Source organism: Parus major, chromosome 4 (assembly GCF_001522545.3).
Source record: "Parus major isolate Abel chromosome 4, Parus_major1.1, whole genome shotgun sequence".
NCBI lineage: Eukaryota > Metazoa > Chordata > Aves > Passeriformes > Paridae > Parus > Parus major.
In genome coordinates, this window is record NC_031771.1 from 65,334,194 (window position 1) to 65,350,351 (window position 16,158).

At 37.1% G+C, this 16,158-nt stretch overlaps 1 protein-coding gene across 2 annotated transcripts in view; it reads right to left on the reverse strand.

Moving 5' to 3' along the window:
- Positions 1-15,709, reverse strand: part of CTNNA2 (catenin alpha 2) — a 405,963-nt gene extending 390,254 nt beyond the window's left edge. Inside the window, exon 1 of one of the 2 annotated variants that reach the window (XM_015624690.1) lies at positions 15,606-15,709. In XM_015624690.1, coding sequence (XP_015480176.1) covers positions 15,606-15,707 — 102 coding nt within the window. In that variant the 5' untranslated portion in view covers positions 15,708-15,709. The remainder of the gene's footprint in view (positions 1-15,605) is intronic. The other variant, XM_015624688.1, reaches the window with a different exon arrangement.
- Between the last annotated feature and the right edge of the window lie 449 nt (positions 15,710-16,158).

A 16,158-nucleotide genomic window follows, 5' to 3' on the forward strand; every position in this document is an offset into this window, starting at 1 on the left:
CAGCAATGTTTTATTCCAATCAGCCACTTCGGAAGCGAGGCAAAAGCAGGTCAGATTTTCATTCTGACTAGATTTTGCTGATCTTTTATACACATCTGGTAAGAGACTCAGGGACAACACTGTTGTCACAAAACATTTACCTTGGGAGGATAAGTCTGCAAGCAGTTTCTTTGTTTTGGATGAAGCGCTCACAGTGAGGCAGACGAGGCTGTTCTGTGAGCACTCATTCCACCAGCATTTCAGCCCCTGAAGGGTTGTGATTTCCCAGATTGCCATCATTTGCTCCCCAGTACACCCAGTTCCCATCCCTCCAGCTGCAGAAGGGCTTACTGGCTCCCTGGTCCTCCCATGGGAATGGATCAGCTGCCTTATGGCTCCCTGCATGGAATGACTTACAAAAATAGAGGTGTGTGCTACATGAATAAAGAGGATACAGCAAACAGAAATGCCTGCTAAATAGTGAAATATCATTTGTATCTCATCTCCAAGCAGAAGAAATTTTAGAATATTAAGAATATTTAAGAATATTAAGAATATTAGAAATTTTACAATATTGAATTATTAGAATATTTACTGTGCTGGGGGATACAATATAATCAAAAGTCTTACATGGGGGGAAGATATTCAAAATATATTTTCCAAATTCATTTAGAAGCAGCAACAAACAATCTGATTCAGTAAAACTTTTTTTTTTTTTCCCCCTTCATCCTTCTCCACCTTTTTTTTTGTGTGTGGATGGATCACCCTTCTCTAAAACACCTCCTATAAAAGGAAAAACATTGGAGTAATGTGTGAATCTTGCCATAAAATAATTGAGCATTCAGGTCTAAGGTGGTTAAGCAGACTTGATCAATATGGTCAACAGAATGTGTTGACCTGATCAATATGGAAAATGTAATGCAAAATGCTATTATTTTTTTCATATATGCACCTTGTATCAAGACAGTATCTTAACTAAATCCAAAATCTATTAAACCTAAATCTGGACTAAGTCTCAGAAACATCTGAAACACAGAGATTTAGTTACTTCAAAAGAAAATGTGTCAAACCAGAATAAAACACAATAAAAAAGCCTCAGATCATGTTTTTTATGCAAAGTTCTTTAGTAACCTGTATGAGATTTACTAAAGTAAGACCACAATAAACAAATTTACAAGGACAAGCAACATCATAAAAATCCCATTAAAAGTAAAAATGAGTTGTGCAGGAGTATAAAATGAAATTATAAATGTTAATAAAGGCTTTATGAATATCAAGTTTCCCACATATTCTCAGTGGACAGAAGTGGAACTTTATGACTCCAGCAAAAGGCACATTTTGATGCCACAATTAAGTTTTTGATATTTCCACCCTACAGAAATGGAAATGCTGGAACCCAGCACGGGCTTCCCTGCTGGACTTTTGTGAGAGGAGATGCTGATTACACAGATTCATTTTCTGGCTCAATAGGCTCCTTGCAGAGTGTTGAGGAGCTGTGGTGACAAATCCATCACCATCACAGAGTGCACAGTGACAGCGCCACATCCCCACCTCGACACAGCCTCGTGCAAGATTGGAGCAGCCACCAACGAGGAAATCAACAGGATCACGTTCTGTACAGCACTGGGCACTGAGATGGAGAGAAGGGTTACAAAAAAGGATGTATTGCATTCAATTTTATACCTTCCTTTGAAGCCTCAGCATTCTAATGGCCACATCAGTAAAAGGCACGTTTAGAAGAGCTCCTGACTCACTCCAGCTGAGCTGACTCATCCACAGTGTGCATTACCTTTGTATTTGCCAGCAATTCAAATCTGCAACTCAACTTGCAGCTCAGACTGCCAGTTCCACAGAACAATTATAACATGAGTGACTTTCCAATGAAGACTTCTTTAAACAAGCCTCATGAAACTCAATCTGCAAGCAGCCCATGAATCCAGACCCAACAGGCTGTTATCCTGAAACGATTTTCTCTAAAACAGGTAATTCCAAACTAATAAATGCAACCCTGCTGATTTCTGCCCTCTCCTGTAATAAAAACAAACTCAAAAGCTGTGTCAGAGTAAAGGGTAAAGAAGAACCTGGAAGCAGATGTTACCATGGGAGCCTTAAGGAACACTGACACAATGACTGGAAAAACAAGGATCTACTGAAGAGTTTGGCAGAGAAAATCAAGGACCACCACAGAGTGTGGCCTGAAGAAAGGCACAAAAACCTCTGGGTAAAAACTGCAGTGATTTTTAATTTGTTGGTTTTTTTTAAAGCAGTGATTCTGAAAAGAATTTTAGAGTACCCAGGTCTTATACCCAGGAAGAATAAAGAGGAAGAAAAAAAGAGAAGAAACTATCACAGGACCTTGACTGACTGTCTAATAACTAGAATTATTTTTTGGCCAAGGGAAGTATTTGAAAGAATAGACAAAAATGATCAAATGGGAACACATAATCCTTCAAAAAGTCACTACAGGAAGCTAAAATCTGAAACTGAACTTCTCACACCCTCGCCTCCAATGTTCTAAAACTGCTTTCCTTCACAAAATTCCATTCCATAAAGAATGAGACCTTTAATATTTTCAGTCATTTTCCTTCCAGTTCAAAAATTATTTAATTGCATTTTCTTGACATGCAATCCCTAAGTTTTATAGGTATTTTGGAACAGGATGGGGCCTGGGGACAAACCCAAGTGATTTGTGAGAGCAAAGGGCTGGAGGAGAGCCCAGGAGGACAAATGTTACAGAAATTTAAAGATTTTTGGGTTCCCTGTCCCAGCAGTCTTGTAGGAAAGGTTGCAGAAGACTTTTGAAGGACCTATCCCACTTCAGGCCAAATCAGCTTTAGCAGCATCACTGTTAATGAAAAGGAAAGCTCATAAAGCATCTTAATTTATTCTTAGTTTTCAATGTAATTGGTTTCTAATTTCTCTGCTGACAAAATGTATAAACCCATATTGTATGTATAAACCCACTGTTTGGTTATACACAAAACTCACACAGCTCAGCACAAACTGATATTCCAGGCTTTCCATCTCATTTCCATGTGAGATGTAAAAGGAAAGATCTGTGCATGTTTAATATCTTTGCCGGCTTATCCAGCCTAAAGGGCTGATGATGGGTTGTAAAACCAAAACAGTCACAAGAAAAAAAAATAAAAATAAAAAAAAAATAGAAAGTACTGAAATCAAACAACCAGAAAAACCACAAAACCCAAAACAAGCACAAAACAACCCACAAAAAAACCAAAGCACAAACCCTGCAGCCAGCATCCCTCCCAGACTCGAATGCCTACTGAGAAAACTGCAGGGCCAATCACTTGAGAAAAAAACACAATTGTGTAACTTGATTGTATCCATTTTATTCTTGGACACTTTCAGTTCAGTGAAAAAGGCTGAGAGGTGTGCAGAACAAACACATTACTAATCTCTCATTAAAGATGTATAAAATATTATGCTCTGCTACACTGAGCTCAAAATTTCAAGCTTCAGTTTCAAAAAATGCTTAGTAACTTTTGTTCAGAAAAATTTAAGCACCTGAAAAAGCTCTAGGATGTTGATTACAATAATCATTTCCACTCTTGCAGCTTGTCTATTGCTAGAAGAAAGTTAATTTTTAAAAGAGATCAAATCCCCTAAAGACCAGTACAATTTTTACCAGTGTAAAAAAGCATCATCCCCACTTTTTCTTTAACAAAAATCTAACGCTACTTTCTACACAATATTCAAAACAATTAAATGCAAGTAGATAGATGGACTCACAGGCTGCCCCCTTTGAGAAGGTAAAACAAAACTTTACAGACAACCAAGCTGGGAACACAGAAAAGCCCCTAACAAAACTGAAATCTCTAGCAAAAAGGTGCCAACCAAAACATGAATACAGAAGATAATGTTCTTAATTTCTTCTTATTGGCCAAGCACACCAGCAAGAAGTAGAAAGTTCTGTCTCCAGAGCTGTCTGCCACATGGGGAAGGGGACAGATGCAGCTCACAGCCTGGACTTTCTTCTTCTGTGCTCAAACACAAGCACAGCTAAATTATCTTTCAGGAATTCTTGAGAGTTGCAGTAATGTCATTAAAAATATGCTGTGGATGAGAAGGGCTGTGTGTGAAGTGGCAGTGATTCCTGGCTGGAACTAAATGATGTGACCCTGATACATCTGAACATATGAGCTGGAACGCTGCTGAATTCAGAAACTCCAAAATGAAGATATCTATTTGACAGTGGATTTAATCATCATAGAAGTGGCTCATAAAGAAATTCTTATTTACAGGGCATGGACCATTATAAAATTAACTCACTGATCACAGTCAGCACTACACCAAGGATACACCTGCATGTTTCCAGCTATTCTAACAAGTATTTCAGTTGTGTCAGACAGGAGCTGCTCAAATAAAAACCATTTGCTTTTCCATGAAGAGTAAAAACACTACCACTACTTTGTTAATCCACCACATTTCAACAGCCAACGCTATCACACTGCACATACATGAAAAGACTGAGTCCCTCAGCTTAAAAAGAAATAAAAAATATGAATATTACAGGCTATGGAAGCATTCACAGAGATCTTACGAGGTGAAACACAGGAATGAAGCAGATTTAAAGAATAAGGACCAAGAAGACAAAAAAGGAACAAGAAAATGAAGATAGATATATAGCTATAGATATTGAAATAGATACAATGTTATGCCTCATATGCATGCATTTCCCTCAAATTCTTCCATCCTTGTCAGAAAATTATAAAACTACCTGCCAATTAAAGTATTTCAAGCAGTGTAGTAAAAGCTTAATCATTCCACACTAAGGGTGCAGATATGTGTAATTCCCTGGGAAAAAATTGAATACTTTAATACAAATTCCCTGAAAACAACTCCATATTCAGGAGGCATTCAGCACACTGGATTCATTATGCTTTTACATGAACACCTTCCAGTGGAAGTGTTTATTATTAGCATAAGCAGATACAATATATTTTCATTACCAAGGCGCAAGATGAAATTAATCAGAAAAATTAATTCCCGTTGCAAATCTCGTTTCTCCGAAAGCTTTCTCTGAAAACTTACAGATTAATTGTTTGTACAAGGAGATAAGGATTTAGAGCAAGAAAGTGCACAGGTGTCAGCCTTGTCCAGTGGTGAGTCCATCCTGGAGCTGGCTGGAATTGGCTCCATGGACATGGAGAAGCTTCCAGCAAAGTTACCTTGACATTTAATGTGAGTATTGTTCTTTTCAAACCTGTTTTAAAGATGAAAATAGACGAAATTGATTATGGCAAACATTTAAAACTAAGAAATACAGTTTAATTTTCACTTAAGAAACTGGTGGAGTGGAAAAGGAAAAACCAGAATTTGGTAGTCCCTATCAAAACCTGGCCATGAAAATCTAATAATTCTGGTTTATCTTTTTCCACTCCACCAGTTTCTTAAGTGAAAAATAAACTGTAATTTAAATGTTAGTTTAAAATGTTTCATATAATCATTTTCATCTATTTTCATCTTTAAAACAGGTTTGAAAAGAACAATACTCACATTAAGTGTCAAGGTTACTTTGTTATGACTACACTTATTTTTTTTTTTGCTAAACATCCTTTTATTCATGAAGGAAGAGAGGAAATTTGTGCAGATGGTCCCTTGTACCACACTGACCCAAAAAACTGAATGAGAATGAAAATTCTAGCACTGACTTCATTTAGGATATTAAAAAGACTTATTTTAAAAACCAGATATCTACACAAAGGAAAACTTCTACTCAGCAGAGAAATATTCCTTGTGTATTCATCAAAGGTCATCTGCACAATATTGAATTAATCTGTGTTGAATAAGCTAAGCATGAGTTATACATCCTTAATACCATCGTTATAAATTAGTAAAAGGTCTGAAGTCTCCTCAATGAGTACCAAAGTACTACAGGAGTACAGAGAATTAGACTAAATAAGAGAGAAAATCCAAGATATAATGGGGAAAATATTAATCAACCCATTGAAAGAGACAAGTAGAAGAGGATATTTCTTCTCAATCTGAGCATTTTCTGCTCAGACACATAATATTCAAGAACACCAACCACTGATGAGCTTGTGAGAAAAGATACTGAAAATTAATTTACCAAACAGGAAAATAAATATGGTAATTTACATCATGTGCTTAAGGCACAATTACACCATTTTCTTAATGCAAAACTGCATCTAAATTTCTCTGGCTGAAAATCAAGGTCGTTTTTAAAATACATCAAAAGCTCAGATCTCTCTAGTTACAAAAAACAAAAAAAAAAGAAATTAATTTCATAAAACAGTCAAAAATTACCGAAAAGTCTACTTGGATCCATTAAAAGGTGCATGCCCAGTGGAATCAATATTCCAAAGAAATAAACACAGGAAACGAACAGAAAACAAACCAAAATTATCCATGTACACATGCCCTGAATGCTTTAAACTCCAAATAAATCAGTCTTCAGAAAAACGTATTGAAGGGCAAAGGAACAGAAACTGCCATTGCTTCTCAGAACATGGATCATTAGAATTAGGTTAATTAACACCTCAAAGCAAAATCTTGTAATTAGGGTATTATTTTAGTAATTAGGATTATTTTCTATCCTTTCTAACTTTTGTAGACTGATGACACATTAACTAATGAAGTTAATGAAAAAGAAGAAAGTGAGTAAGATTTTGAGATCACTCTGAAGAATGAAGCTAAGATGGATTGCAAACTTCAATATCCAAATTGCTCCCAAAGTCATTAGAAGCATACATATTTAATCACAGAGGTGGTGTATCTATTTTCTCTTTTCCCTGGCAAATCTGATCGATGACAGAAAATAAGCAACCCTGCTCCCTTCTTCCTCCCTGATTCAGAAAGAGAGAAGACCCATTACTGCAGGGTTTTGTTCTTCCAGTAATAATTTTCCCAGTTTTACGACTCCTGGTGGACCTCAAGCATCTCAGAGTCATTAAGGTTGGAAAAGACCTTTAAGATCAACAAGTCCAACCATTAACAGAGGACAACTAAACCACACCCTCAAGTGCCACATCCACAGGTTTTTTGACCATTTCCAGGGATGGGGACTCGATTCCCTTAACAACTCTTTCCATGAAAAAAATGTTCACAGATATCCAATTTACACCTCCCCTGTCCCAGCCTGAGCTGTTCCCTCTCCTCCTGTCCCTGTTCCCTGGGAGCAGAGCCCGACCCCCCCGGCTGTCCCCTCCTGGCAGGGAGTTGTGCAGAGCCAGAAGGGCCCCCTGAGCCTCCTTTTCTCCAGGCTGAGCCCCTTTCCCAGCTCCCTCAGCCCCTCCTGGGGCTCCAGACCCTTCCCCAGCTCTGTTCCCTTCTCTGGACTCTCTCCAGCCTCTCAATCTCTCTCTTGTCATGAGGGGCCCAAACTGACCCCAGGATTTAAAATGCCTCACGAGTGCCACACTTCAATAATATATCAAATTCTTCATCAAACATTCAAGTAGCATTAATTTTCCCACCTTTTTAGGAGCACTGTTCCAGCTTGCATGTAATTTACACTTTATTCATAGTTTATATTCACTTAACATTTCATTTCAAGCCAGAGGATTTTGCAGGATTAATAAAATACCTTCACTACAAGACAACCTCTTGCTGGTAGACAAACATACACTGGTTATGATCACAATACCTCTTAACTTACTAAGTTATTAATTCTACAAATACCTACTCCAAAATCCCTGCTGAGGGTGTTTAGTGTTTGGATATTTTAGTTTCAGGGTGTGAATCCCATATTCTAGTTTAGTTTAGATTAGAATCATAAAATATTATTTATAGTGTGCTACCAGAAATAGTCTCAAAATCTATACTGGCAGCAAATCTAAGACAATTTCTTTTTAATTGATAAGCCTTTGTATAGATGAAATGCATCCAAAGTCTTTAGGCTTCCATTAAAAGACAAAACCATAATAATTCACATAATTCTTCTCTGATCTCATTCCAATTTGTCAACAGCTTTTTTGAGAAGGGGAAATCCTTCCAATAATAATCTCATTAACAAACATTATGTTACAACAATAATAATGCCTAAATAAAATTTACTTTACACCCAGCAGCTGATGCACTTAAGGATAATTTTATCATGTTATGATGAGCTCACATTCAGTTGGATATTTGAACAGCTATTTTGAAGTTACTGCTTAACAAGACCCTGCCCATACAGTATGTGACTAAAATTATTTCTTTTAATACACTGGATTCACATTTAATGATATGAGAAACATTTTTTTTCAAGTTGCCCCCATGTTAAAACACTACATTTGTATGACAAAAATATCTAGACTTACAAACATTCCAGTTATATAAATTAGTATATTTGCACTTGCATCTCCTGCAGTAATTCTGAAGTCTTTAATTTAACAACTGGAAAAAAAATTTACTCAAACATTTTGAGTAAATTAAAGTTTATGATATCAACAAGAATTTGCTTATCAGCCAAAATGAAAATAATTTCTTATTTTTTATCAATGCCACTGCCTTTTAAGTATGCTATGGTCTTTTAAAACGTAAGGTGATATACCTATCCTGCATTTTTAACAGAAAAGAAGACAAATATAATTTGCTTATATATTTGTTGACCCTGAGAAACTCTGGAAGTGACAGGTGGTTCACAAGGTATTCTGAAAAAAACCCCAAAACACAGAATGGCTTTTCAAGCAAATACAGAAAAAATAATCTAAAAATGCAACCAAAGCCAATTTTCCCTCAAAACCTTTAGATGTTCCCCTTCTACAGGGATGACCCGAGTTAAATCAACAGGATTGCTAGGAACCTGATGAACTGTGGATCTGGGGACATCTCTGTTTCACTAGGTCTCTCTATACATCTTCAAGGACACAAGCAAAAGCAAACCACCTCAGTAATTGGTTTGATCTTCCTGATTAAAGTTTAGAAATCCCAGACAAGAACATTTTCTGGTAAGTCTTCCATGAAAGCTGCCAGAAAACCATCTGCAAGAATAGAACTGGGTTAGAAAGCTGTCTAGACGAGTTCCAAAGATACTATTTCAGGATACAGGATGGAGACAGGATCAGGGACCTTCCTGGGCTCCAGCAATGAAACTGCTCGCATTAATTCTCTCCTACATTTACAGGAAAGAGTCAGCAAGGCTGGACAGGGCTTGGAGCAACCTGGGATAGTGGAAGGTGTCCCTGCCCATGGCAGGGGGTTGGAACAAGGTGATCTTTCACGTCCCTTCCAACCAAACCATTCTGCAAAGAAAATGATTCTATCCGTATCACATAAAGACAAAAACACTTTCTGCTAACCCTGAGCCACTAATAATTGTCTAATGATGAAGAAAATTGAGGAGTTACCCAGTGCATGGAAAATCTAGCATTTAATTACAAACAATTACAAATTAGAGCATGTTCATTTTAGCCATGAGCTTGTCTCACTCACAGCTTATCGCACACCTAAGATACTCCCAGCACAATCTGCATTTCCAGCTACGATACACCAGTGACAAATTTTCTCACCATCTTTTCACATTGGCTTGTGCAGCAGGAGAGGAGAAAAAGCAGCCATCATATGACATTGCTCTAAGAACCATCATTCCATAAAAGCAGACCATGGAAGTAATGATTGAGACCTAAAGCCCTCTGAGTCCTCGTTCTCCCCTCTGCAAATGCCAACCTGCACACGCAGAAACTCCAAAGTACAAACACACCCACAAACACCTCTAAACACTGAATAAAATGGGAGGCACAGATTGACAAGGTCCAGACCTTACAGGACACTGCATGCTATAAATACCATGCAGCTTACAAGCACAGGAGAATGAAAATAGAAAAGACAAAATTGAGCTAAAGGTTCTCCCAGACAGCACAAAAAGTCTCCACACTGAGAAGATCCCAACTAGAGCTGGCAGAAAGGCACAGATGTTACTGAATCCGATGGCAAACAAGAAACAGGGATGGCCAGAGGGCAGCAGATGCCTCTCACAGAAGCTAATGGTTGAAAAAACATCCTGAACTAAAAAGGCAGCTGGTAGTTTTCAGTTCAGGAATTATTTTAAGCAATACATAGTGCAGACTTAGGACAAGAACAAATGGCCATAAATTGTGCCATGGGAGGTTTAGATGTGATATCAAGAACAATTTCTTCAATGAAAGGGTGGTCATGCACCAGAACAGGCTGCCCAGGGCAGGGCTGGAGTACCTGGAGGGATTTAAAATCTAAAATTTAAATTTAAATCCCTGGAGGGATTTAAAAGCCATGTGGATGTGGCACTTGGGGACATGGGGCAGTGGTGGCCTTGGCAGTGCTGGGGAACAGTTGGACTTGAGGATCTCAGAGGGATTTTCCAACTTAAACAATTTTATCATTCTGTAATGCTGGAAAGAGAAAGAAGGATTCTCTTCCTGTGCAAAACAATAACTTCATGAAAATGGTTAAAGTTCAGTTTCAAAGAGAAAAGTTCCATATTCATTTTGTGATACAATTTGACTCCCCAACATGGAGCAGCCATCACCTCATCCATGCCAGGGAAGGCTGGTGCACTCACACTCCCAAAAACACCACAGATTTAGGACTGCTCTGACAGAAAGAGCTTAAACAAGAATTAGTTTAATGGGAGATCAGTCCTGTTCAGGTGAAAAAATAAAATAAAATAAAATAAAATAAAATAAAATAAAATAAAATAAAATAAAATAAAATAAAATAAAATAAAATAAAATAAAATAAAATANTAAAATAAAATAAAATAAAATAAAATAAAATAAAATAAAATAAAATAAAATAAAATAAAATAAAATAAAATAAAATAAAATAAAATAAAATAAAAATTACCTAATATTTACCTTATTATACAACTGAATTGAGACTGAATGATAAATAAACCTTTATGATTCATTTTCCCTTAGGTCTGTCTTGAAGCCAACTTCAGCTGAATCCAGATATCAAATAAAGAAATTGCTGGAGAATTCAATGCAAATACTAAAGCAAGTGCAACAGGTATCAGGTAAAAGTTCTCTGTTATCCACCTTCTCCCAAACTCGTCTGAAATACGCAAAGACATTCACCAACCCTCCAAAAGTAAAGCTGTGGTTCAAATGCACATGACAAGACTAATTAATATATTTCCCATGGAAAAGAGCACACCAGATTTAGGGTTCAAATTCAGTAAAATCCAGTTCAGCAAATATAAGTAATATCTAATTAACTGGAACAATTAGGAAGACAGTTATATTTTTATATTTATGGTTATATAGAAATTTTCACATTTTCCAAACACAGAGTACAAGGAATTGGATTAGTCCTAAGTTCATGAATAATAACATCAGCCATAATTATTATGATTTTCTACATTAACTAAATTAAATAAAACTATTTGGAATTCTACCCAATGAAATATTTATTTCATAGGTATAGGCAATTAATTTACTGAGTGATACTATTATTTAAAAAAATGCAAAATCATTAATCATTTAATTTTGCCTGCCATATGATATACTGTTGCTTCCTCTAAGATGCTGTAACTGGCATCTTAAATTTATTGGGAAAAAAAACCCACAAAACATGCACTGCAATTCAGAACTGTCTCCTCCCAGCAAATCTAGAAGGACAAAAATGTGTCATAATGAAGGAAAACAAAATCACTCATGAACAATCTGCACTAGGAACGTTCACCATTATTTGTGCTGTTGTTAAAACTCTGCAATAATAAGTAACAGTCAAAAAATGTAAAGATCCTAAAAGGCCCAGCTGCTGCCTGGCTCTGGTAATAAAGGCACAGTTATAAAACAGCCACGCTGCTATTTAATATTCCTAGGCAAAACTAATGAAAAGAACCACAGATTGACATTAGAAAATTTTAATCTTAGCAAAAGAGCAAATCTTATCTTCAAAAACTTGACACAGCTCCTTCATCTTTTCATCTATGATTATTATTATTATTATTATAATCATACATTATTATTTTTTGGTGTTTTTCCAAAAAACAATTGCATGGATGTTGGTGGTTTATAGTTGGCATTTATTTGTTTTCTCTTCTTAACACACACACACACATATATATATATATATATTGCATTCCTATTCTTATTTAATTAGCACTCAAAACCACCAGAAACAAAAAAATATCCCCTGACTCCTTATGGACAACATCCAAAAGTCTTATTTTTCAGCTATACATAAAATATCATGTAATTGCAGCTAAAACCTTCTTTAAAAAGTAATTCTTTTTTCTTAGGAATACCACCCACAGTCTAACAAATAAAACTGCAGCCCACTTGGTTACTATGCAGGAAGGTGACAGTAATAGGCAGCAACCCTTGAGAATGCATTTTAGTTATATTTCCTTATAAATATGCAGTGGAATTAAAAATTTTAAGACTTACAGTAAAAAAAAAAAGGTCAGAAAACAAAAGTAGCAATAAATACAATTACCTTATGCTTTTAGCTAATTGTGACACTGAAGCCAGGGAAAAGAAACACATCTCAATTAGTAATTTCAATGCTAATCATTTTATTTTCTAGCATGTATTTCTTAGAAAATCTCAGTAATGGCAAATTAATAAATGGTTTGATAGGCCCTACCTGCTCCTCTTCCACCACAACAACAAGCACTGGGAACAGGGTACCCCAGCAATCCCCAACCCTCTCACATTTCTGACAACCACACCAAGTTTTAATTAGTTTGCTAGTTCAGGGCTTCCTAGAATAAATGCAGTTCTGTCATTTCTAATGCATTCTCATGATCAGTTAATAGATTTTTGGATTTTTTTTTATTTTATTTTTTGCCTCCAGCTCAGACAACCTTCTTGTCTTATAATTCTTTCTAAATCAATTCCTAGGTTATTCATATTTTCTCATCTGGAACACTAATAAGCTTGTCTAAAATTCACTTTTAACGCACCATTCTCCTACTGAGGTGTTCTTTGACAAACCCACATCACATTTCCGTGTTACTCTCTGACATATCAGTAGAAACCAGTGGATGTGCCATCATTTGGAAATCTGTCAGTCATGTGCCTATACATACACTGAGTTCAAAGTTCACAAAGGACTAAATTAGAATTTTTGGAGCCCTAAAACCTGTGTACAACAATTTCCACTTTTTCCAGCATTGTCCAAAATCATGCACTGCTTAGAGAACAAGAGGGTACTCTGACTATTCAAGTCTGAATGCCAAAATAATACATGAATTTGTCCTGGTGGTGATGGGAATCACAGGATCAGGCAAATTTTGGCTGTAGAGGGCTCAGGATTTCATCTTCTCCAAACTTCAAATGACCTTCAAAAAAGGTCAAAGCTTCTCTACAATTCCCTGAAAGGAGGGTGTGCCAAGGTGGGGATGGGCCTGTTCCCCCAGAGAAGCAGCAAGAGAATGGGAGGCCATGGCCTCAGGCTGTGCCAGGGGAGGGTCAGGTTGGACACCAGGAGGAATTTCCTCACTGAAAGGATGGTCAGGCATTGGAACTGCCCAGGGAGGTTTGGAGCTCCATCCCTGGAGGTGTCCAAGGGAGGACTGGACATGGCATTCGGTGCTCTGGGCTGGTGACAAGAGGGGGACTGGTTACAGGTTGGACTCAATGAACTTGGAGGGCTTTTCCAACCTGAATTACTCCATGGAAGTAGGACTGCCTTCAAAGGTCACTCAGGAACTTTTGCAGCAAAGTTCTGCTGCAATTTGTGGCCATTAAATCTCTCTCTTCTATCCAGTGATCTGTTTCAATGATCGATGGCAGAACTTCCCATCTCTATGATCTTCTCATTAAGCAGCTCATTTGAATCCACAAGTGGACTTCAGAGCTCAAACTGAATGGGATTAAATACCTATAAATTTATTTATTTATTTGTTGGCCAAGATAAAGTTTCAAATTAGATATTCTCTCTCTCAGGAGGGAAATTGCTTTGAAACTTTTCAAGGAGATCCCAATCTTTGCACGTGGCATCTTGTGGAGGCTGCCACTGCACAGGGAGGTTGAGTTCAGAGCCCCCACAGAGGTAAACCAGAGACTATTCCTGACCTGAGCAGACTGCAAATTCAATTCCAGGCACAGAAGAAAATAAAAAGTCTTTAAAACTGGGATGATCATTAACCTATCTGAGAAAAACAGAGCAGCTGAACAGCTTCAGCTAAAAATGCAACAGGTAAGTGAAATCTGAAGGTAAGACATTTTTCATCACTTGGAGTTTTTGTGATTACATTTGTGTGGCTCATATGAAACACATTTTAGTCAAACATACCCCACTGGAATCAAATAGAACCAAATAAGTAAAACTACTTATTTCCCTAATACAAGAAATCAAATTACGTGCTCAGAAAGGAGGTTTTATTTTATTTATTTATTCATTCATATTTTCTAGAAACCTATGAAAAGAAGAAATCAGAATGAAAATATTCATAAAAGTTGAATAAAACAATAGCCTAAAGAATGGAAATATTCATAAAAGTTGAATAAAACAATAGCCTAACATTTCTCTACCCTCTCTTGGCAGCATTTTGTTTTCCCTAGTTTCCTTGACATGCTGCTAAAATAGAAACACATTGTTCCTCATCAAAATACAATCTTGGGAACATGAGTTTTTATCATTGAAGACATCCACGTCCTGTAGCTCCAGCTTGTAATTTCTCAATTTACATTTGCTGAAGCGTGCTATCAAACAAAGGTGTAGCTGAGCCCAAAGTTAACCCAGCACCTGGTGAAACTATGCAGCTTCTGGGCTGATGTTTTCTCTTCTCTGGGCAAAGCAGTGGAAAATAAAGCAAAAGGAGATCAGGAAATTCCCTCAGAGAGGAGCCAGTAACGACAGTTTCACAACAGAGTTTGGTGCACAGCAGCTTCACTTGCTGGGCCAACATCAGTACCAGAATAACACAGATCTGGCAACCTCATATCCACTTGGTTTCACAGTGAATTCAGGATTTTAGTCTGTCTTTCATATCAAAAACAAAATGATCAGGGTTTATAATGGAAGTTAATTACCATGTTTTCACCATGTGAAATGGAATAACTTTCTCTCTCTCTGCCTTGAGTCTCTAAAGTACAGACTCAGTGTACACAGTTAGAGACTTTCATGTCCAGAATAATTTGTAGAAAAATAACATAATTTCTTTTTTCAAGAACAAAGAAAGACAACCAGATGTCATTTCTTTGGAAAGTGACTCACTGAAAGAGCAGAGGAACCATACAGAAACATAATTTGGAGGGATTTAAAGAAGCAGCTTTCCATTATTAACAGCAACTCAGAAAGGCACCAGGCCTTTACATACACCCCTAGTGATGGCAGCATGGAATGAAGCAGGTTTTAACAGTTTCTGTAATTTGGATGGTTGGTTTTGCTTTGTTTTTATTTTGAACCTGTCTTTCATGGTAAAATAACAAACCAGTAGCATATCTCAGTCAGATCCCTGTCTTAGACTGACTGTTTGTTAAGTTTCTAAATTGCCTTATAAGACAGACATAAGTAAACAGTTGTTGCTACTGTACTCCTGCTCACATTTTGAGACTATAAATTATTTAGAACAAGAGTCTCTAAACACATTTGAACAGAGCTTTCCAACAGAGATCACGAACAAAAACTGCTTATGTTTTTATTATCAAATACTATTAAGATAATTACGTAAAAAGAGTAAACACAGCATCAGGCTGAAGGAAGAAACAAAACAAAGCAAAGACACTTGCCTGGGTAACAAGTGGCTCCAATAGTCTCTCCACTGTGAGAGTCCTGATTTCCAAACTTTTGGGGTCCCATTTCAAAATGATAGGTGATGTTGCAGAAGTCATACTCCCTGGAACAGATAAAATTATATGAAAATTATTAGTGCAATACCCACCTCATGCATAGCATTTACTTAAAGAATAAATATATATAGCCACATAGTTCTCCATAATCTTGCAGGTGTTCCTTTACACCCATGAATTCCCTGGTGAGCCACTGCCACATCCAATGGGGCATTCAGAATATAAATCAGACATTTATATTCTGAATTCTTTTTACTCCTGTACCTCCAACACCACAGCAAATGGGTGTGTCCTGAAGGAACCACATCCCATGGAGGGCAGGGCAGGAGCAGGTTTATCCTGAAGGTCTCCACCCCACAGAGAGACCCCAAACTGGAGAACAGGAGAAGTGTCAGGAAGGAGCAGGAGTTTTATGAACTTACCACAACCCTCCCATCACCCTGCGCCGCTCAGAGTGGGACAGGGAAGGAATGGGAAGAGTCAGAAGTGAAAT